The sequence below is a fragment of the Prionailurus bengalensis genome, chromosome D2, assembly GCF_016509475.1.
Source record: "Prionailurus bengalensis isolate Pbe53 chromosome D2, Fcat_Pben_1.1_paternal_pri, whole genome shotgun sequence".
Classification (NCBI taxonomy): domain Eukaryota; kingdom Metazoa; phylum Chordata; class Mammalia; order Carnivora; family Felidae; genus Prionailurus; species Prionailurus bengalensis.
Window position 1 is genome coordinate 70,723,661 of NC_057351.1, and position 24,196 is coordinate 70,747,856.

Sequence of the window (24,196 nt, forward strand, 5' to 3'; positions counted from 1 at the left end):
CTACACAGATAAATTCTACCAAACATTTAAGGAATACCAATTATTCACAAACTCTTCCCCAAAACAGAAGAAACACTTCCCAACTCATTCTATAAGGTCAGTACTACTCTGACACCAAAACCAGAGAAATGACAAGAAAAAGGGCTATAAGACCAGTATCTCTTATCACTGTAGATACCAAAATCCTCAGTCAACGGAAAATATAATACTACCAAACCAATTCTGTAATATACAAAAAGAATTATACACTATGGCCCAGAGGGATTTATCCTAGTAATGCAAGGCTGGCATTATACACCCAGATATCAACTAATGTAATGTACCATATCAATAGAACAAAAACACATGATCACTTCAATAAATACACAAAAAGCATTTGATAAAATTCAATACTTGTTCATGACAAAAAAACACTGAGCAAAATAAAAAACAACAACACAAAACACTAAACAAAGTAGGAATAAAAAGGTACTTCTTCAACCTGATAAAGAGCATCTGTTAAAAACCCACAGCTAGCTTTGTACTTAATGGTGAAAGGCTGAAAGCCTTCTCCCTAAGATCAGGAAAAAGAGAAGGATATTCATTCTTGCTACTTTTATTCAATACCATATTAGAAGGTCTAGGCAGGGAGGGCAATTAGGTAAGAAATAAAAGCCACTCAGATTGGAAAGGATTAAGTAAAACTCTCTATTTGCAGATGACGTGATCTTATATTCAAAAAATCCTAAGAAATTCACCAAAAAACCTTCTAGAATAATGAATTCGGCAGGTTACAGGACATAATATACAAAAATTAAATGCTTCTATACAGTTGTAATTAACAACTTGAAAATGAAATTAAGGAAATAATTTCATCTACAATAGCACCAGAAAGAATAAATACTCTAGGAATAAATTTAATGAAAGTACAAACTTACACTATGAAAACTACAAAACACTGTTTAAAGAAATTAAAGATCTAAATAAATGGAAAGACATCCATGTAAGTAGAAGACCTACTATTGTTAAGATGGTAAAACACCCCAAATGAATCTACAGATCCAAGGCAATTTCTATCAGAAGCCCACTTGGCTTCACTGTAGAAATTGACAACATGAGAGTAAAATTCATATGGAAATGTAAGGAATTAAGAACAGCCAAACAATCTTGAAAAAGAAGAACAGGGGTTCTTGGATGGCTCAGTTGGTTAAATGTCCAACTCTTGATATCCATTCAGGTTGTGAACTTGCAGTCGTGGGATTGAGCCCCTGTCCAGCCGTGTGCTGACAGTGTGGAGTCCACTTGGGATCTCTCTTTCTCTCTCTTTGCCCCTCCCCTGCTGGCACTCTCTCAAAATAAATAAATAAACTTTAAAGAAAGAAAGAAAAAGAACAAAGTTTAAGAACTCACATTTCTCCATTTTAAAATTTACTACAAAATAACAGTAACCAAGGTAGTGTTGGTACTACTGGAACAAAAGACAAAGAGATCAATGAAACAGAATTAAGGTTCGAGAAATAAACCCATATATCAAACAATCTTCAACAAAGATGCCGAAACTATTCAATGGAAGAAGAACAAAGAACAGTCTTTTCAACAGATGATTCTGAGATGACAGAATAGCCACAAAGAATAAAGCTGAACCCTTACATGATACTATGCACAAAAACTAACTCAAAATGAAAACCTTTATTAATTTTTTTTTACATTTATTTATTTTTGAGAGAGTGAGAGTGCAAGCTGGGGAGGGGCAGAGAGAGAAGGAGACACAGAATCTGAAGCAGGCTCCAGGCTCTGAGCAAGTGTTCAGCACGGAGCCCAATGCGGGGCTTCAACCCAGGAACCGCGAGATCATAACTTGAGCTGAAGTCGGACACTTAATCGCCTGAGCCACCCAGGTGCCCCAAAATGAATTAAAACTTAAATATAAAAGCCAAATTATAAAACCCTTAAAGGAAAACATAGGGGTAAATCTTCACGATCTTGGATTTGGCAATGGAATCTTGCATATGACACCAAATGCACACGCATACACAAAAATAGATAAATTGGACATCATCAAATTTGAAAGCTTTTGTGTTTCAAGTATACTATCAAGAAAAGTGAAAAAAGGGGGCACCTGGCTGGTTCAGTCAGAGGAGCACATGACTCTCAATCTCAGGATTGTGAGTTTGGGTCCCACACTGGGTGTAGAGATTACTTAAAAAAATTAAGATCTTATGGGGCGCCTGGGTGGCACAGTCGGTTGAGCGTCCGACTTCAGCCAGGTCACGATCTCGCGGTCTGTGGGTTCGAGCCCCGCGTCGGGCTCTGGGCTGATGGCTCAGGGCCTGGAGCCTGTTTCCGATTCTGTGTCTCCCTCTCTCTCTGCCCCTCCCCCGTTCATGCTCTGTCTCTCTCTGTCCCAAAAATAAATAAATGTTGAAAAAAAAATTAAAAAAAAAAAATTAAGATCTTAAAAGAAAAAAAAAGTGAAAACACAATTCAAAAAATGGGAGAAAATATTTATAAGCCATATATCTGATATAGGTTTATTACTCAGAATATAAAAGAACTATTACAACTCGACAACTAAAAAAAATCTTTTTTAATGGGCAGAGAATTTAAATAGGTATTTCTCCAGAAATATACAAGATGTTCAACTTCATTGGTCATTAAGGAAATGCTAATCAAACCCATGAGATACTGCTTCACACCTATTAGGATGGCTATAATTAAGAAGTCCAGGGATGCCTGGGTGGGTCAATCAGTTAAGTGTCAGACTTTTGATTTTGTCTTAGGTCATGATCTCATGGTCATGAAATCCAGCCAAGTGTTGGGTTCTGTGCTGACAGCAGGAGCCTGCTTGGGATTCTCTCTCTGCCCCTCCCTGGCTCATGCTCTTTCTCTCCCTCTCAAAATAAACAAACATTAAATAAACAAAAACAAAACAAAAAGTCCAGTAACAACAAGCATTGGCAAGAATGTGGAGAAAGTGAACTCTCATACATTGCAGGTAGGAATGCAAAATAGTGCAGCCACATTGGAAAACAGTCTGGCAGCTCCTCAAAAACTTAAATATAGAATTATCATATGACCCAACAATTCCACTCCCAAGTATACAGCCAAGGGAAATGAAAGCATATAATTGATCACATAAAAACCTGTACATGAATGTTCATAGCAGCATTATCTTAACATCCAAATAGTAGAAACAACTCAAATATCCATCAGCTGATAAAAGGACAAACAAAATGCTATATATCTATGCGATGGAATATTATTCAGCCATTAAGAGAAATGAAGAACTGATAACATGCTACAACTTGGATGAAACCTTGAAAACATGTTGAAAGAAGTCAGACACAAAGGCCACATGTTACATCCCTCCATATATATGAAACTCGCAGAAGAGATAAACACATAGAAAGTAGATTGTTGTTCCCTAGGGCTCGGGGAAGGAAGGAGTTCAGAGGGAAATAAAGAGTGACTACTAATGGGTATGGGGTTTCTTTGGGAGGTGATAAAATAGTTTACTGTGGTGGTAAAAGATGTACAACTAAAAACCATTAAACTGTACATCTGAAGTGGGTGAACTGTATGGTATGTAAATTATATCTCAATAAAGCTGTTGAAAAAAAATCCCTAAATGTTAGCTTATGGAACACGTGCACTAATTTTCCTTATGACAAAATTACCTAGAGTGACACTGTCCAATAGAATACAAGCCATAGTATAATTTATATTTTCTAGTAGACACATTTTAAAAAGCAAAAACTGAAATATTAAATTTAATGTATCCAAAGTATTGTCACTTTGACACATAATCAACATGGAAAGTTGAGAGATTTTACTTCTTTTTTATACTAAGTCTTCAAAATTAAGTGTCTGTTTTACCTTATAGCATTTCTTAATTTGGACTAGCTATCTTTCAAGTGCTCAGTGGCTATATGTGGCTAATAACAAGTTCATGAAATGAACAACTCTGGTTCTCTCCCATCTATTCAATCTGAAGTTTCTGGTCATCAGCAGTGACCTGCCTACCAACATGTGGCTTCAGCCCTTTATTAAGACTCCCTCGTACTTTAAAATTCTAAGTTTGGTTTGCATGTGGTGTAGCTCTAAAGCATATAAAAATAATGATTAAGTAAAATGTACAAATACAATCACTTTGTAATAATGCACTAAGTATACCAAAACATAAGCAAATGAATCTTGGTTTAATTTTTTATTATTATGAATTGTTTACTATTATTTTCATTATATAGTTTTTGGTGAAGGATGAGACAAAAGGAAAGACTTTTAAGGCTAAAATGCTTCTAATCCTGTCCACGGGGGGGGGGGGGGGGGGGGGGGGGGGGGGGGGGGGGGGGGGGGGGGGGGGGGGGGGGGGTGGGAAGCAGCTCAGAAAGATAAAGAGCAGCTCAGCTTTGCTACTGGTCTGAATATTCAATTTGCTAATCTGTGCATCAGAGTTCATTAAAAAAATTTTTTAAAGGAAAGAAAAAGAGGAAAGACAAACTGGAGAAGCCAGCTAGCCAGATAAAATCTGAAGCAGGAGAGCCAATCTTCACAGTATAGTTCACAATAATACTGAGAATGGAATCATCTTAAACTATAAGCTTAAAAATATTCTAATGCCACATACTAACATTAAGGTATATATTACTTCCACCCTTAATTGGTAATAGTCTTTCTTACTACCAAATTGAATCCTTTTTTTCCTCTGATCTCTATTATATATAGAATACACTCACATGTCTTGTAAGAATTTAAATTTACATAAGAGAAAAAAAATCAGGCTATAATTTCCACTTCATAAAAAAGAATGCTTTATATACCAATCAATCCTCTGCATTTAAAATACAATTTAGCTTAAAGAATTTCAATTTATACACAAATTTTCAGGAATGTATTTACTTTATAAATTGAAGTATAGTCTTTAAAGACTTTTGTCTTTTTACCTGTTTAATTGTGTTCATATGCTGCTTCTCTGTTTCTGTTCTTTTTTTTAATTCTTCTCTTAAATTGTCTTTTTCTGAACAAATGTCTAAGATGAGCTCCTGATGCTTCTTATTTTCTTTAATTAACCTAAATATAAAAAGGGTGGTATAAGTAAAGCATAATTAAAACTGGAGATGTGAAACAGAATCTATCTGCAGATTACAGGTGCTTATGATAAATACATCAACATTCCTAAGTAATCCTTTCATTATACATTATACTTTAAAAAAAAAATTATCTAGAGGTCAGGCTATTACCTTCTTGCTAGAAATTTGTATATTTCAAATCAAGTGAAATATAGTCCTATAAAGAAAACCAAATTCTTTTAAGTTTACTTCTTTGGGTATCTCAAATATGCACTTCATCCCTTCAGTATTTGAACTCCTCCAGATCAGTGGTTCATAATCCAGGGCAAAGCCCTTCCAGACATCTGCCTGGAGACATTTTTGGTCACCCATCAGGGGTGGGGGGTTGCTACTGGATTCTTTCGGGTGGAGATCAGGGATGCTGCTAAACATTTTATAATGCAGTACAGCCCCACCACCAACAGAGAATGATGTCCCCAAATGTCCACAATGCTGAGGGTGAAAAATCTTGCTTTTTATTTTAAGAAAATTTCAGTGATATTCTAATAATAGTTACAGAAGAAGTTGAAATAAAATAAAAAATATATAAAATAGGGGCGCCTGGGTGGCTCAGTCGGTTAAGCGTCCGACTTTGGCTCAGGTCATGATCTGGCAGTTTGTGAGTTCGAGACCCGCATCGGGCTCTGTGCTGACAGCTCAGAGCTTGGAACGTGCCTCAGATTCCATGTCTCCCTCTCCCTCTCTGCCCCTCCCTCACCCACACTGTCTCTCCTTCAAAAATAAACATTAAAAAAATTTTTTTAATAAAAAAATTTAAAAAATAAAATAAAAAATATGTAAAACAAAATACAGAAGTTGAAGCAGAAATTTCATTGAGTCCCCTAGAAAAATATAAACAAAACCTTGCAAACTCAGAACTATAAAATAAGACCTCTAAGGAAGTTAAGAACTAATATTTTAGATTTTCTCAAAGTTTTTTTTAAAGTTTTATTTAAGAGAGAGACCGTGAGCAGGGGAGGGGCAGAGAGAAGGAGAGAATCTCAAGCCCCCATGAGGGGCTCGAACTCACAAATCATGAGATCATGACTCGAGCTGAAATCAGGAGTCATATGTTTAACTGACTGAGCCACTGAGGCACCCCTAGAATAGCAACAGCTATTACTTAACATTAACTACTCAATTACTAAGTTAATTTTTAAGTGCATTATTTCATTTAATGTTCAGGATTATGAAATTATTAAGTCTGTGAAATTATTATGTCTTATGGAAAAAAACAAAAAAATAAAAACCTGAAGCCTAGCACTTGTTCCAGGTCATATAACTAGCATGTGGTTGAACTGAGATTTGGCTACAGGTCTAATTCCACAGCCCAAGCCTTTCTCCTACTTTGAAGTTTGCTCATTTACTCAACAAATGCTTACTGGGTACCTACTATGTACCTATACTATTTTTTTTTTTAAGTTTATTTATTTATTTTGAGAGAGCAAGCAAGGGAGTGGCGGGTGGGGGGGGGGGGGGAGGGAGAGAGAATCCCAAGCAGGCTCCACATTGTCAGCACAGAGCCCTATATGGGGGTTGAATGCACAAACCGTGAGATTGTGACCTGAGCTGAAACCAAGAGTCAGACACTTAATGGAGCCACCCAGGAGCCCCCCTATACCGTTCTATGTGCTAGAAGTATGTCAGCAAACTATCTCCACCCTCACGGTGTTTACATTCAAAGGGAGAAAATGAAAATAAACAACATATAATAAAATGTCAGGAAGTGATCCCATCCTCTTAAGAAAAGTAAAGGAGGGCATGAGGGCAGAGAGCAACTCGAGCAGCGATTTTAGATAAGGCAGGGTAGGCCTCTCTGAAGAGCACAGGTATACAGTGAGGAAGCAATTCACACAAATGTTTGGGAAGGAAAAGAATGTAGCATGCAAGTTTATTCAAGCCTTTTTGGCACAGTGGTTTAACTTAGATTATTTATTTGTTTAGGTACACATTCAAGTTGTTGCAGAAAACTACCTGCAACACAAGAATCCTGGCTATAGTTCACAAGTAAACAATTTACCGAGGCAGAAGTGAAGAGCAGCAAACCCTCCAATTGTCACATCCGATGCACAACTGTTCCTAAGAATTCTGGTTGGGACCTTGGACAATATACTGATGTTAGAAAATAGAGACAAGGATGTGTAAACAAAGACATTTGGAAATAGATTGATTCAGGAAAATTTAAACCAAAGGAACTGAAAAGTAATTTTCTTTATAGAATATTAAATGAAGACGAAAGAAAAAAAAAATAGTTGTTCTAGAGCTAAGCCGAGTCACAAAGCATTTTCTTTGGAATTTAAAATATCATGTGAGGGGCGCCTGGGTGGCTCAGTTGGTTAAGCGTCTGACTTCGGCTCAGGTCATGATCTCATGGTTCATGAGTTCAAGACCCGCATCGGGCTCTGTGCGGACAGCTCAGAGCCCAGAGCCTGCTTCAAATTCTGTGTCTCCCTCTCTCTCTCTGCCCGACCCCACTCATGCTCTGTCCCTCGCTCAAAACTAAATAAATGTTAAAAAAATATAATAATAATAAATTATGTGTATAACAAAGATGAACTTAGTTAAAAATAATATCTAGTATTTTTAAATGTCTTAATGTGTACAAACAATTCCATCAGATATCATCCCCCTCACAGACATGAAAAATGTTTGGTTCAGAAAGGTTGATATGAACCACAAAACAGAGTTTGCAAGTGGAAGGGGGACTCTCCAACAGCAGGCCTCTGACCACAACTGTGCTTACCCCAGTCTACTGCGCGGCCACTGTTCAGACAGGATGGGGCAAAAAGAATTTTCTACTGTATTCCTAATATTTTTAGATAAATTTAATACAACTAGTTCATTTCAGATAACCACATTAAAAAAATCTTCTGAAGCCAAAGTAACTAGGCTCAGATTTTAACTCTGGCATCTACTAGCATGTGACCTTGACTTAATCTCTCTGCGCTTCGGGTACCTCATCTGAAAAATGGGAATAGTTCATACGACAGAGAATTGTGATTCCATGAGTTAATATATGTAAATGCCAGGCATATAATCAACAGCGTGTATTTGCTGTTATTATTATTTAATGTACAACAGCTCACAATTTACAAGAGGGGCATTAAAGTGAAGAGTCCAGATCTGAGCAAAGTGGGAAGACACATCAGAGACAATCTCAAAAAAAGGATCTGAAATTGCACTACTAGGCATTTATCCAAGGGATACAGGTGTGCTGTTTCCAAGGGACACATGCACCCCCATGTTTCTAACAGCACTATCAACAGCCAAAGTATGGAAAGAGCCCAAATGTCCATCGATGGATGAATGGATAAAGAAGATGTGGTATGTATATACAATGGAGTATTACTCAGCAATCAAAAAGAGTGAAATCTTGCCATTTGCAACTATGTGGATGGAACTGGAGGGTATAATGCTAAGTGAAATTACTCAGAAAAAGACAAAAATCGTATGACTTCACTCATATGAGGACTTTAAGAGACAAAACAGATGAACATAAGGGAAGGGAAACAAAAATAATATAAAAACAGGGAGGGGGACAAGACAGAAGAGACTCATAAATATGGAGAACAAACTGAGGGTTACCGGAGGGGTTGTGGGAGGGGGGATGGGCTAAATGGGGAAGGGGCACTAAGGAATCTACTCCTGAAATCATTGTTGCATGATACGCTAACAAATTTGGATGTAAATTTTTTTAAATAAAAAATAAAATTAAAAAAATAAAAAGGGTCTGAAAGAACAGTACAAAAGGAAATTAAGTTACCCTAAAAATCAACAATGGTAAAAGCACTGAAGGTCTAAGCACAAAAGCATATAGTTTATTCATAATAGCAGCAGTCCAGTAAGGATATGAGAAGCAGCCATACCCAGGCACCCCAAGGGTAGTATTTTTAAGTTTATTTATTTGAGAGAGAGAAACAGTACGAAAGGGCCAGAGAGAGAGGGAGAAAGAAAATCCCAAGCAGGCTCCGTGCTGTCAGCACAGAGCCTGACACAGGGCTTAACCTCTCAAACCATGACATCATGACCTAAGCCGAAATCAAGAGTTGAACACTTAACTGACTGGGCCACCCAGGCGCCCCAGTTTTAGGGTAGTATTAAGAAGAAACTTGAGTTTCGGGGTACCTGGGTGGCTCAGTTGGTTAAGCATCCGACTTCAGCTCAGGTCATGATCTTGCAGTTCGTGAGCTCGAGCCCCACATCAGGCTCTGGGCTGACAGCTCAGAGTCTGGAGCCTGCTTCAAATTCTGTGGCTCCCTCTCTCTTTGCCCCTCCCCTGCTCCCACTCTGTCCCTCTCTGTCTCTCAAAAAATGAATAAACGTTAAAAAAAAAAAATTTTTTTTTAAGAGAAGACTTGAGTCTCAAGAAGAATTTGTACACTCATGTTCACAGTACTATTATTCACAATAGCCAAAATGTGGAAGCAACCCAAATGTCCACTGACAGACAAATGGATAAGCAAAATATGGTATATACATAAAATATTCACACATAAAAAGGAAGGCATTTCTGACAGATGCTACAATACGGATGACCCTTGAGGACACCCGCTAAGTGAAATAAGCCAACTGCAAAAAGACAAATACTATGATTTCACTTTATATAAAGTATCATGGATAAATTTTAGAAACAGAAAGTAGAACAGTGGTTGTCAGGGGCTGAGGGCAGGAGAATAGGGAGTTGCTGAATGGGTATGCTTTTCACATTTGGGTATGGGTTTCACATTTGAAAGATGAAAAAGCTATGGAGACTGGTTGCACAACAATAAACCTAACACTACTGAACTGTATGCTTAAAAATAGTTAAGATGGGGACGCCTGGGTGGCTCAGTCAGTTGAGCATCTGACTCTTGATTTCAGCTCAGGTCATGATCTCATGGTTTAGGAGATAGAGCCCCCGCGTTGGGTTCTGTGTTGACAGTGCAGAGCCTGCTTGCGATTCTTTCTCTCCTTCTTTCTCTCTGCTCCTCCCCCACTTGTGCACACTCCCTCTGTCTCTCAAAATAAACATTTAAAACAAATATTTAAGATGGTAAATCTTATGTGTATTTTGTCACAATCTAAAATAAAAATTGAAAATAGAAAAAAAGAAGGGCTTTGGATGCTTAAGAGATTCGAGTTCACTGGATAAACCAATGAAGGGTAAGCTGGTTTGGGGAAGACTGATCCACTGAGGAAGAAAATCTAGAAGAGGGGCATCTGGGTGGCTCAGTTGGTTAAGGCTCAGGTCATGATCTCATGGGTGTGGGATCAAGCCCCAGGGCAGAGCCTGCTTGGGATTCTCACTCTCCCTTTCTCTCTGCTCCTCCTCCCTCTCTCTCCCTCAACATAAACTTAAAAAAAAAAAAAAAATCTAGAAGAGTAAACAGTGGAAGCAAGAGATCATTAAAAGCCAGTTACCTATCTAGCAATATTTGGATTATATTTTTTTCTGTCACCCTCCTCTAGTATATAGACTGCTTCCACTCCTTTCTTTACATATATATCTCCCATTCCAAATTTTTTTTAAGTATCATTTTAAAAAAAGAGAATCGGTCTGTATTTTAGTGAAGGTTAAGAAGGTTTCCTTTCTTAAAGGTTATAAAAGACTGTCTAAACATTTGCATCACTTAAATAAAAAAATCTAGAATAAAAATACAGGACAATATTAAGATGAAATAAAATTAAACCATCATTAAAATAGAAATTAACTATCAATCCAAGAGAAGTCTAAAAATAACTATGTTCTTAATTACTGATAACTAAGCAATTCTCTAAATTTTAATTTTTAAAACCAATGGATTTACGATGGGAATTTTAAGAAAATCTTTTTTAATTGCATGACTTCTTGTTTCCTTTTGAATTTCTCATAGTTTTAACAATATTATGCTCTACATTCTTTCAAAACTGAAAAAACTTGTCTTTATAAATATTTCTAGATCGTTAATGAATTCACATTAATATTTATTCCTTTAGGCATATATTAAGTAACTAGACAAACTTGACATTTGCTCAATTATTCAGCACATATTTGTTGATGAACTGCAACGTGCATGACTATTATGGAATTCCAAGATGATACTTTCCTTTGAAGAATTCAATCTTTAATCCTAACCGGTGGGGGGGGGGGGGGGGGGGGGGGGGGCACGCAAATGTTAAAACCTTACTTCTTTATGGTGTGCTCCTGTTGTAAATACTTCTCCTGCACACATTTTTCAAACATAGCTAATGCATGTTGTCCCTTATTCATTCCATTTGGAACTCGGTGTTCTTCTGCAAACTCTGTAGATAAAAGCTCAGATTCTATTTCTTCCAACAAATCCTCTGACGCCGAAACATTCTTTATTTTTGAAATAAGTTTCTTGGTGCAGTCTGTATCGTAAGGACTTTCTGAATAAGTCTTTTGATTTGCTGCTTCTGTAAATGTAGATGACCTCAATTCCGCCAATATCTGTGTCACTGTCTGCTCAGTTTCATTTGTTTTCGAAGCTTGCTCTGTAAAACCTCCACCAGGAAAATTAGCTAGTTGTTCAGAATTTTCTGGGCATATGTCTGTTTTAGCACAAGAATCCTCACCTCCACCATGATCCTGAATATAGTTTTCCCGTGCTTCAATCTGATTGTGTTCATTAGGCTGACATAAAGTTTTATCAAAGTTTAATGATGGCAGCGTAGACTCATTTTCTAAGCTGCTGCTGTCATCACCAGACAACAAGTTGCAGGAGTCTTCCTTTAATTCAAATGTTTTCCCGATATTTTTATCAGAGGAAATGGAGGCTATGTGCTCTGCCTCTGACATGCTGACTGGCACCACTTCACTCTGCACTGCTTCAAATCTGTTCCTGGTCTTCGTTTTACATCTAAAAAAGCGAAAACATCAAAATTGTAAAAAATTTAAAAAGTTTTGTAAACCATGACCTCATATGTATTTGCATACACTCCATGATATGAAATAATTAAGGCCACAAATTTACCAGTAATAACTCTTTGAAAGGGGGAAAAAAACCCACAACAAATAAGACAGGCAATCCAAGTGTGCCACAACCAGGAGGGTGCTACAAATCTTACTCTCCTTTCCTCCTTTAATTCAGTCACACAACTTCACTTCAGGTACAGTTTGCATTCCTTAATCACCTCTATGAGATGTTGGGTATAAAATACACAAGTTTAAATTGTTAGAATTCAACTGAATTGTTTAGAATTCCTTCAGTTCCATGAGAGGCAAAAGACACTCTCAAGAATCTATCAGAAAATATTGAAGGAATATTTCACTAGAAGAGAAAGATTATAAAACAACTCACACTAACGATGATAACAATTTACTGACAAGGAAAACCCTATCTATAAAACTCTATCTATAGCCCAGGCTCCTAAAGCTGGATGTTAAATATCCCTGGCGGGAATTTGTTTTTCATCCAGGCAAAAATCCAGGAAGTACCATGGTGATTTTCAAACATTCTCATCAAGAATAAACAATGCTCAATGCAACTCAAACGGAGCCCATATGCACTGCCCGGGTCATAAAAGAAACATTGACAAAACGAATTCAACAACTAGAATACATTTTTATGCTGTTTATGAGGGTTACTATTTTAGTTATTTTCTGAAAATTAGTCAATTTCAAAAATTATCCTAAGACAGATAAATATAAAATATTTCAGCAATCTTGATGAAAAAGAACCATCAACTTCTTTTCGTCACACATCAACAAAGCATGTATAGAGTAGGTGAGCTACCAGTGTCATATAAGATTGGATAAAAAAGGGGGCAGATCATAGTTTTGACACAAACTAGGAAAGCATTCCAGATGGAAGGTGTATTTATGGAAAACAAAAATATAAAATTTTTGAATAACAGAAAGATATATATTCACGTCGGTCTGTGATGGAAGCATTGGTCAGGGATTCTGAAAAATGATAAGAGACTGTCAGGTGGAACCTGGGAATGATATGCAAGAATGAATTTTATGACACCATAAATCATGATGGACTTGTATACTTGATTATACTACAGTTTCTAGCACACAGTAGATTCTCGAGTATTGCATTAAAGTACAGAAGTGATCTAATAAAACTAGTACTGTATTTGAGGAACATTCTTCTAGGAGTGTAGAAAATGGGGAAGAATAATTCTAAGAAAAGAGGACCAGTTTGTTAAGTACTCTGTTTTTTAGTTTCGACTGTCCTTTGAGGCATCAACTAGCACAGACGCTGGCCTTAATCCTACACATTACCTATCTGTATAACGTATTTCCAAAGCACCAAATAGAAATTATCATTTTCTTGCTGCATATATAACGAAGACAAAGCCCACACTAGCATTAAAGGCTTGGTTTACACAATACAAATTAATGCAGTAAGTTATAAAGGCCTCATAAGCATGCTGTATTCTAAAATCTAAGATAAAATAATTCTCACACAGGGGCATTAGCCACCTGTATAGTTCTCCCTAAAGTAAGTCACTGTGAGATATAATTTGTGAATGTGTTGCTGCTGAATTTGAAGTATTAATTTAGAAATCAATTTAAAAACTAATGAAGTGGTTTTAATCATCATAACCAATGTTATAGCAACTGAAGGTGAAGTCAGAGCTGACCAAAATAACAGATAACAGATAAAGAATCTATTTAAATGAGTTAAGTAATACAAAGGCATTGTGACTCTCCAGCACAGTGCAAGTAAGTTTTATCATTAGAGAACAGTCAAGAGAAAAGCTTTGTCAAGAGAAAAGCACTAAGCAAATACTGAGTATCCTTTTATCCAGCTTTCATATTCTCCTGGGTTCAGTCTTCACCCTTTTTTCCCTCCTAGAATTCATCCACTTTGAAAATTTGAACCAACAACTCCTAGCAGATATCCACATGAGTTACTTTCAGTCCAGTATTCTTGAGTTACAGATAATGAATTCCTGTTTGCCTTCACTCTATCTCTGTACAGGTATTAAAATCTCCATCTGAATGTAGGCATTTCAAATGGATATTCCACCACAGCCTCAAACTGACAACGGTTTAAAAATCTCCAATCAAAATTGTAGCTCCTATAATTGAGCACTCCCAGCTAATCCTTTCGATTTCTGTCAATGGTATCATTTTTCTTAGTCATGACTCCTTCCCTTCCTTTGCTCTCATATTCTTTCACCAACTTCATGTCTCCTCCAATTATACCTTTCCTTTCTACTGCCACTGTCCCCTACCTGCAACCCAATTCAGGTGTAATCACTTCATACCTTAACACTTGAAATGTTGATTTCTCAGTCTTACTCCATTCCTATTGTCTTCCCTGCAACTCCAAGTAAAAAAATAAAGAGCTTAATAAAAAGTGCAAGTGACTTGAGACAGCACTAGGTCAAGTATCACCCAATCCAGAAAAGGGGTTGAAGCATGTACTACAATAGCTCTGCCAAAAGGGAACAGGAGCTGCCCTGTGAAGGGAGCCGGCCCTCGATGGCAGAAGGGATCAGGGAGCTACAACACTGACCCTAGAAGATCCACACATATCATAACTTCCACAGAGACTACCACCAAATGCAACCAGATGAACCAGATTAAGACCAGGGATATCTCTTTCCTCTTTGGAGGTTCTTATAATAAGAATTCTGCCTCGACTGGCTGGTCTTCGGCCAACTACAAAAGGGCTAGCTAGAGAAAAAAAAGGGGACATATTTTAGAGTCAAATTACCTCTTCTTTAATTCAAGCAGCTGGAAACTTAACACCTTTATCCTTTCTTCGGGTAGAATAAGGAGTTTGTAATGTTTTTTGTGGCTTGTTTTGTTTCTTAAGTAATTGAAACCTATCTTAATTTCTGGAATAAGTTTTCTCTGATAATGAAAAGTGGCAGAAAGATACAACATCAAACCCATACAAGGGACTGTACTTCAGAGGGAAGTAAAAAGGATGGGGGTGTTTTACAGAGGATGATTACAGACCTAAGAATAAAAACTAAAACCACGTTTATACCTCAGAATGTGATTCCTCCTCAGTAAACCAGTCATACTACTTGTCCAATCTTATCTCTCAACACATTCCTAAAATCCTAGGACCTCACTATAATCTACCACCCTGACCAGTCTACTCAAGATTCCTTCAATCTACACATTAACATTTCCATGGCTTTGCCATGGAAAATGTCCTTCCTTTCAGTCTATTCGGAGTCTAACTACATTTAAAGGACCAATTCTAAATCCACATCTTCCTCCAAATTCTCTCTCATTGTAAGTACAGAAATAATCTCTCATGTAAATGAAAACATACTGCATTTGTATATACTCATCAAGCACATAGTCCCTGCCTTCCCAATGACATTTCTGGACAGTCTCTAGCTTTTTAAATGAGCTTTGTACTTTCAAGGAGGAACTTCACTCTGAAGTGAATCAAACTTCTTAAATCCCAAGCAATATAATAATGGTAATAATGAATAATCTAACATACACTCTTTACTATATTTACATTTATTCTTGCAAATGTTAAATGTTGTTCAGTTCTCAATGAGGGTGGGATCCACTGAGTTTATACAATGATCTGAGACTTGTAATATTATACGAACAGCGCAGAACAAATATTGTCTCACTCTCAATATTTATCTAAGTGAAAAAAAATAAGTCTGTTTGTATGATTACCTCAGCTTAGACTGTTTTACATATTACCCTTCCATAAATTAAAGGAAGCTTAGTTTAACCTCAAAAGACAAGTACTTTCTATATTGTTGTTCACTATATGCCCCTGACCTTTCACATAAATTGACATCTGGTAACCACTTAGTTTGCAAACTTAATTTTCTGATGCTCAAATGAATACTACTTTCACAACAAAAGGAGAGGTGTTGAGAAAAATCTATGTGTATATATGTAATAAAGCCATCAAGCAAAGATTAAGTAACTGTACAAGATTATGTACAATGAGCTTGATTATGTCCACAATTAACCAGATAACTGGGGGGGGGGGGGGGGGGGGGAACCAGTCAGCTGAGTCCTCTTGCGGGCCTCCAGTTGGCAACACAGATGTAGGCCAGTGTGGTTGCTGTCCAAGTTTTTTCTTTGGGGATAGGGGAATTGTCATTGAAATTACTGAGGATCCAATAGACTAAGAGCAGTTAGACACAGGTTTACAAAATTGTTTTAATTAAGAAGTGCTCGTACAAATCCAATCTACACTCACATATAAAGATATAGTGATTACAATTACAGTATCTATTCCTTTTTTTGAGTTCAAAATAACACAGGTTATCTGACTTTTTAGCAACTCTTACTCATTAGGGGAAAATGCTGTATTTAAACCTTAGCAGTCACAAAATTCCTCAGTTGAAGCTTCCTCCCCCCGCCCCCCCCCCCCCCCCCCCCCCGAGTTGGTTCTGTTTCTGACACAGTACTACAGGACCAATTCACACTTCAATACTGTTTCAGGAGTGAGAATTGGTTTCGCTCTTACTGGAGCTCATCAGCTGTAGGCAACTGGTCAAGAAACATTTTTTACTTGCCTTAAAGCCAACCATTATCTACCTTTGTTTTATTTATTTATTAACACTTATTCATTTTTTTTTTTTAATTTTTTTTTTCTTTTTTTTTTTTTTCAACGTTTTTTTACTTATTTTTGGGACAGAGAGAGACAGAGCATGAACGGGGGAGGGGCAGAGAGAGAGGGAGGCACAGAGTCGGAAACAGGCTCCAGGCTCCGAGCCATCCGCCCAGAGCCTGACGCGGGGCTCGAACTCACGGACCGCGAGATCATGACCTGGCTGAAGTCGGACGCCTAACCGACTGCGCCACCCAGGCGCCCCTAACACTTATTCATTTTTGAGAGACGGAGTGCAAGTGAGGGAGGGCCAGAGAGAGAGGGAGACACAGAATCTGAAGCAGGCTCCAGGCTCTGAGCTGACAGCACAGAGCCTGACGCGGGGCCCGAACTCATGAACTGTGAGATCATGACCTGAGCTGAAGTCAGATGCCTAACTGACTGAGCCACCCAGGTGTCCCTGTTTTATTTTTTAATGAAAAAAACCCTCTCATTTCTACAAAATTACTTCCATATAAGAGCCTTACAAATAAAAACACTGTCTTTAAGAACTTTTAGTACTAGTACTTGTTTTCTTAGTAATTAGCAATATAAACAATAAAAAAAACCTTAAGCCTACTCAATATAACGCAAAAACAAATGAATCCAATCCACATATATTTGGTAATAGGTTATCAAACAAGCCTCATACAAAAGTACCAAGTCACAAATACAATTCCAAACTATTAATTCATTCACCAGGTACGTACCGACTGAGCACGCATTATGTGCACATACTGTTCTGTGTGTTGAGTACATGGCAGTGAAGAAAACATCCATCCCTTAGGGAATTTACATTTTGGTATAGTGGACCAATATATATAAAAGCTCTGTGTTAAATCTTTTACTCTTTTTGTTTATAGCATTTTAATATGAACATCTGTCAGTGTTCCCTCAGAAGCTATAGAAGACATGCATAAGTGTTTTAAATTCAACAGAAAAATCTGGCTCAGTTCAGCATAAATATTTACAACAAACTACACAGTTTTAAATTACAAACTATACCATTTGAGTCTCAAGTAATACTAGCTGTATATTTCTTAGATAACATCCACTAAGACAAGCAAGTTGAGTCTGTGAGAGCACTCCTATTCTTAAATATAATGGTTTATTGTCCTTTGAAGGCAAAGTACATTGAAAGGTTTTTCACATATTTCCTAAATACACATTGAAAGCACCACGAACAAAATAATTTATATGACCAGTTCTAAGAAGGTTCTGATAAGTCAATTAAAATCAGAAGCAATAAATAACATCAAAGATGCATCCATAGTCCAACATAATCTGATCACAATCCTCAAGTAACCCGAGTAACTGGTTTTTGATGGATGTTACCTTTAAAATACAAACACTTTCCTGGATAAAGTTTTTAAACACAGAATAAACTAACAGGACAGAAAGGAACGTGTGTAAAAAACATGAAAACCTTTTTTCACATGATGAAAATACCACACGCTGAAGTTCACAGAAGGCAAATCAAATTCTACTTTTAAAAGATTAAAAACAAAAAAGATTAAAAACTAAGATATTTCAAAAAACTCTAGATAAGTTCTATCAAAAAGGAGAAATATTTTGTACAGTAGTCACATTCTTTTTTTAACTTTTTTTTTTTAATGTTTATTTTTGAATGAGAGAGAGACAGAGTGCAAGCAGGGGATGGGACAGAGACAGAGAGGTAGACACAGAATCTGAAGCAGACTCCAGGGTCTGAACTGGCAGCACAGAGCCAGACACAGGGCTTGAACTCACAAAGTGCAAGATCATGACCTAAGCTTAAGTCGGACACTTAAACTGAACCACCCAGGCACCCCCAGTAGTCACATTCTAGTTAAACTTGTAAGTAAAAATTTAACTTTAATAAAGGAAACTTTGAGTTTCCTTTATGTGAAACATAGCACAATATTTTTAAAGTTGCCTTAAGTCTACAGCTTGAAGAGTATGAAGCCAAGGTCAGTATCCTTGTGGGGTTTGTTTAGCTTTGCATCCAAGACTCAGGGCAGAGCACATTTTAGGGTTATGTGCATTGTATCACAAAAGAAAACATTAGGACAGACTCAGGGCAATAGATGCAGCAAGAGTCCCCCAAATAATACCAAACCTTGTGACAGGATAACAGGAGAAAGAGAAATTATGATCCATCAAGATTCCAGGAAAAAGAGGTTAAGTAGCCATATAATCTATCACGTTATTAAGTCATATGTTATATTATCAGTTTAGTATCTTAGACCCATACAATTTTATGTAACTCTAATAATAAGTTTTAAAGCAGAAAGTTTTTAATATAGAAATCTTAGTTTGAAGCTATCTGTAGAGAGCTATTTAAACTTTACTGAGTCTCAGAAAGTGTAAAAAGTTTTCAGCTAATTTTTTCCAAATCTGAAAATTAAAAGAAGGGTGGGAGGAAGAAAAATGACTGACCTATATAGTTCCTTCTTCAAAAAAGACGACTAATAAAGTTAAAAGTAAGTGGTAAGTCTGCCTTATATTAAGTCGTTCTGGTTAATGTTTAAATTTTGAAACCACCTTTGGCCTGGGCTCAGTTAACATGGTATGATATGGTTCACTAAAAAAATTATTCATTAGTACTAACTACATAATCATCCCTATAGTAGATTACCAATTCATGTGCCCTAATGACAAATATACTCACAATCCAATCAGTATTTTCCTTTGCCAGGTTTAATTGATACTTTGTATCTATTGCCCCTCCATCCCAATATCATTCCTTTTGTTTACTTTTTAGCCTAAATATTTTTTTTAATGTTTACTTTTGACAGAGACAACAAAGGGGGGGAGAGACAGAGAGAGATGGAAACACAGAATCCAAAGCAGGCTCCAGCTCTGAGCTGTCAGCACAGATCTCGGGGCAGGACTTGAATTCACAAACCGTGAGATCGTGACCTGAGCAGATGCTTAACTGACTGACCCACGCAGGCACCTCAGCCCAAATAGATTTTTAAAATCTCAGTAGCTAATAAATAAGTTCAAAGAAGTCTGAAATCATGAGATTACAAATGATTTCAAAATCAAATGATCAATGCTCCTAGTGTTGCCCTGAAATGAATACTAAATGTAACATTGCAATATCCTAAGCCCAATGAATGTTGTTGAGAAATGCAAAATTTAGCTTTATTATTTAAAGCTAGAGATAAGGGATAAAAGAAAAATCCAAATTTTACTGAAAGAAAAAAAACAAAACAAAACTTGAGACCAAAGATTCTTACATTAACATGAACCTGTTAGAAGAATTTGGAAAACTAATGCAGATTAGTCATTCTTCAAAGGGAAAGATGATTTTTCTAAATAAGGCCTGTAAATAAGGCCGCTTCCACCTATTATCTCTTTGTAAAGACTGAATATACAGTACAGTTACCTTCACTTTGAGATGTCAGCACGTAGCTGTAAAAAGTGTACTAAGCAACAGCCATCAGGAATGCTGTCATCGAATAGCACTAAAGGCCAAGTCTTGCATTTATGGGTGAAGGAACTAAAAGGTTAAGAGTAGCTACTGGGCTACACTACTCCCTTCATGTTAGTGGTTAAAACTCTGAAACACCAATGACATTCTCTGAACCTCCACTGTTTAAAGTAATCTCGAGGTTTATATGCTGGTATTCTGAATTTGACAAGGTGTTAAAAATGAATAATATCAACAGAAACACAATCCATGCATTTCCAGGGAAAAACAAGAATATAGGCACAAGCCAGACATTTCCAGGTAGATTCTTCAGTATTTACATGTTGGCCTATTACACTGTAAAAAGGAGTTTTAATTCTTTGTAAGATTTGTGAATTACTCAGTAATTTCACTGAATTTAAAATAAAAAGACCAAAAAGGAAAGGAAAAAAATGAGGCCAATCATCACCCTTTTCTATTTCTGTAATGATGAATAAAGAGTTGAAAAGCAGGTGCACAGAGAATAGTATACTTTATTGACAAGGAGATAGTTCAGTTTCACTATCAATGTCTCTTGAACCTTAATTTTCCCCACAAGATCAACTCTGGCTAATACGAAGGTGTAGCCTGTAGTTGGTAAGGCTACACCCACAATTAGCATACCTATACACTTGAGTCTTTTTTTAATGATTACCAGCACAGCTCTTGAAATACTGGTGCACCGATCTGCTGCATACTTTTCTTACAAAAACTTCCAGCCTATCATTTTGAAAGAAGTAAAAACACTAGGCATCAAGGGAACATCAAACACACACACACACACGGAGAAAACTGTCAAATGCCTTGGTACCGTATGCCATTATTTTTACTAAACTAATTCCCACAGGTAACAAGACTAACAAGAGAAACGGGCAGATTCTAATCCTGATGCTCCGACTCCAAATCCAGGTCTCTTTAAACAAAACCAAGATGTGAATGTTAGCCACAGCTGTTAAATTGCTACAGCTAAGCATTAATTACACCTGCGCTGTCCCCTAGGCTTGGTACTAGGAAACATGTAGAAGAGCCTTTCCCGTGTTACAAGTTTGATAAACACAAATCTGAAATATCCTTACCAGCCAAGGTTTAGCAAACGCCTTGGATGTCCTTGGCAGAAAGGCAACATAAAAACCAAGAACAGTATCTTTCACATCCAAAATCCCCAAAAATCTTAAGTTACTTAAAATCATAGTAACGCAAGTGTTTACAGGACGATAAAAAGTCGCCACAACAGTAAACATAAGTCAACTTGGAGACGAAAAGAGAAATAGGCGATTGAGTCTATGAAAAAATCGTCAAGCAGGTGGGGCTTAGCTGCAGTTCGCCCTGGGAGACCAGGCAATCGGCCCAAATTCGACTGCTCTCCAGGCACCACTCAGGAGGCACGGCTCCAGGACCCCCACCGGTCTCTGGGCCGCCGTCTCTCCAAGTCGGCCCGGGACCCAGGGAAGAAGGCAGGGAGAGGAAGGGACTCCTAACTCTGTCCCCCTAGCGCTCGCCTGCCTCCACTGTCCCCGAGAGGCCAGGCGGACGGCCGACCCGGGCCCCGCAGAGCCGCGAGGGAGGTGGGCAGTCCCGCCGCGCCGCCACCACGACTCCCGGTCCGCTTCGGGCACCCGTCAAGCACTCACCCCACTTCTCCGAGCCTCAGGCCGCACCCCTACCGAGGCCGCTGAAGCTCCGGCTCAGGACCTAATTTCTCCATAGTGGGGACCGGCAGACCATGAGGTGCGAGGAGACAGAGAAAAGGGACAACACCGACGCCGCGCTCCCTCCTTCTCGGTTTCCTCAAGCCCCCGCGGAGCTGACACATCAACAAAGATGGCGGCGACGCTGAAGCCGGCCCCACTACAGCTGAGGGGGCGGGGCTCTCTAGAGGAGCCAATCAGGGAGGCGCGGGCGGTGTGACGCGACGCACCTCGGGGCCAGTGTAACCTGCCTGCAGTGGGCGGGGCCAGGGCAGCACCGCCTCCTGCACTTGAAGCGCTGAGACCGGCGCTCAGACTCGGCACCTACGCCCCAACTGACTTGGCTAGCCAGCGATCCTGCTAGTCCTGTCCTGTGTCTCGCGCCACTTATGACCCAAGCCTGCTCTTTCTTTCTGTGGGACGCGCTCATTGGATATAAGCTCACCTCACCTTTTGACTCTTCTCATATTAGTCACGGGCATAAAGCAATAAAAGAGAATTTGAAATTGTGACTTCCCAGCTCTGATGCGCAAACCTTGCACCTGACCTAGGAGGAATCAGCAGAAGCAGCCTACTGCCCGTCGACGATTCATCCGTGGGAGAGATTCTGGGGGTTTCCATAACACCGCGTTCGTGTGTACAGGGTGGCACTCATTGCCATTGTTTAATAATAAACTCTTGGTGCGTTCGTCTCTGGCACCAGGCTGTGAGCGCCTTGAGTGCAAGAAGTGTCCTATCCGGCCTGCCAGGTGTCCTTATAGGCAGCGTGGGGAGTGACATGCGGGAGGTGCTCAAATATTAGCAACAAAAGTGTATTGGGGGGAAAAGTGTATTGAATAGTTGCTTAAACAGGTCCAGGTAAGTAAGGTGAACAGTTTGTGGAGGTTTTGCAAACCTATACTGTCCAGTGAAGTGATGTTCTTTGGTTTAGGACTCCTTATTCACAACTTATGAGTGAAAATAGTTCATTGTGACAAGTTGTCGATGTTAGAGTTTGTAAAGCAAAGCTTGTTCCTGTTCTGTTAAGCTTCTTTGATACTAACTACTGGGGTGGAAATCACTAAAAAATTCAACATTGTGTAACTCTGTTCCTCTTTCCTTTTCAACAGGAAATAGCACCTCCTTCCTTAAATGAAAATAGTGCACTGAAACACACTGCAGTTAAAAGTGTTTTAACGGTGAAGAAATGATTTAACTTTAAAATAGTCAACCAAACATTCCTAGTGAGATATATTATTTCAAGAGAAAATAAAAATTTAGGCCTTTTTCACAGCTCATATTGTCAGTAGTAACATTCATATCGTTATTTCTGAAATATGCATATTAATAGTAAGCATTAAAGTAATTACGTTTCTTGAAACCAAGATTTTGAGTATTGGAGAAAGGAAATACAATACATAATCAAAGAAATTAAGTAAAAATTATGCAAACCTAAATTTGAATTTGGAAATATCAGTATGAACTCATGGTATTTTTTGTTTTTTCATTAAAAGTCTGTCCACTGAAAAGGCCTGAAACAACGATCAACACAATGCACACTCTTATTCTCCATCATTGGTAAATATAATTTCCCACCAAGAGTCACCTGGGCTCCTCTTGGATATCAAGGACTGTTTCTAAGTCTGGGGCAGGAAAAGTACAGTAAAGTCTAAGACATGTTGGTTGTATCAGAAAGCAAAGAAGAAAGTGAAGATAATAGGAGTTGTGTCAAAGACTCGGGGACAGGGGGTGGGCATTCAAAGGTATGCACATTGGTCAAAGGACAATTAAGCATTCAAAAATGGTAGCAGCAACTGATTGATACATCTATGTCCAAAATTAATGTGTGTTGATTTTCTAAAACATCATTTGGCCACCTTTGGAAGATGCCAAAGAATCATCACATTCTGAAAACTGATAAAAGAAATCAAACATCCTAACTTTCCTGTTACAAACTGAATCTCAAATAGTGTGGGAAAGTTCTTCACAGAATAACGGATAATAAATGCAGAAGATAGATTTTTCCCATTTTTCTAGGCCTGATGAAATAATGGACCTAGTTAATGATCATCAATGAGTTTAAAATCATTAGAAGAAAAGCCAGTGGAAAACTTTACAGTAGATGGATGGGGCTGACAACACTTGAACCTGATAGATCAATTTTAGTATTTCTCAAAGAGACACAACTAGATAATAAGTGTCTTCTGATGTGATGCAATAGAGGAACACAATACCACCTGTGAAGTATGCTTACCAGAGGAGATGTGCTCAAAATTGAATCTAAGAAAAACTGCCATTACTTCATTTTTTTGTTTGTTTGTTTTTACATTTATTTATTTTTGAGAGACAGAGTGAGACAGAGTGTGAGCTGGGGAGGGGCAGAGAGAGAAGGAGACACAGAATCCGAAGCAGGCCCCAGGCTCTGAGCAAGTGTTTAGCACAGAGCCAGACACAGGGCTTGAATCCACAAACTGTGAGATC

General features: G+C 38.1%; 1 protein-coding gene across 1 annotated transcript in view; it reads right to left on the reverse strand.

The window, feature by feature from the left end:
- Positions 1 to 21,894, reverse strand: part of CCDC186 (coiled-coil domain containing 186) — a 55,121-nt gene extending 33,227 nt beyond the window's left edge. Inside the window, exons 1-3 of the mRNA XM_043597603.1 lie at positions 21,713 to 21,894; positions 11,234 to 11,926; positions 4,923 to 5,049 (exon numbers count right to left, since the gene is read on the reverse strand). Coding sequence (XP_043453538.1) covers positions 4,923 to 5,049; positions 11,234 to 11,926; positions 21,713 to 21,861 — 969 coding nt within the window. The 5' untranslated portion in view covers positions 21,862 to 21,894. The remainder of the gene's footprint in view (positions 1 to 4,922; positions 5,050 to 11,233; positions 11,927 to 21,712) is intronic.
- Between the last annotated feature and the right edge of the window lie 2,302 nt (positions 21,895 to 24,196).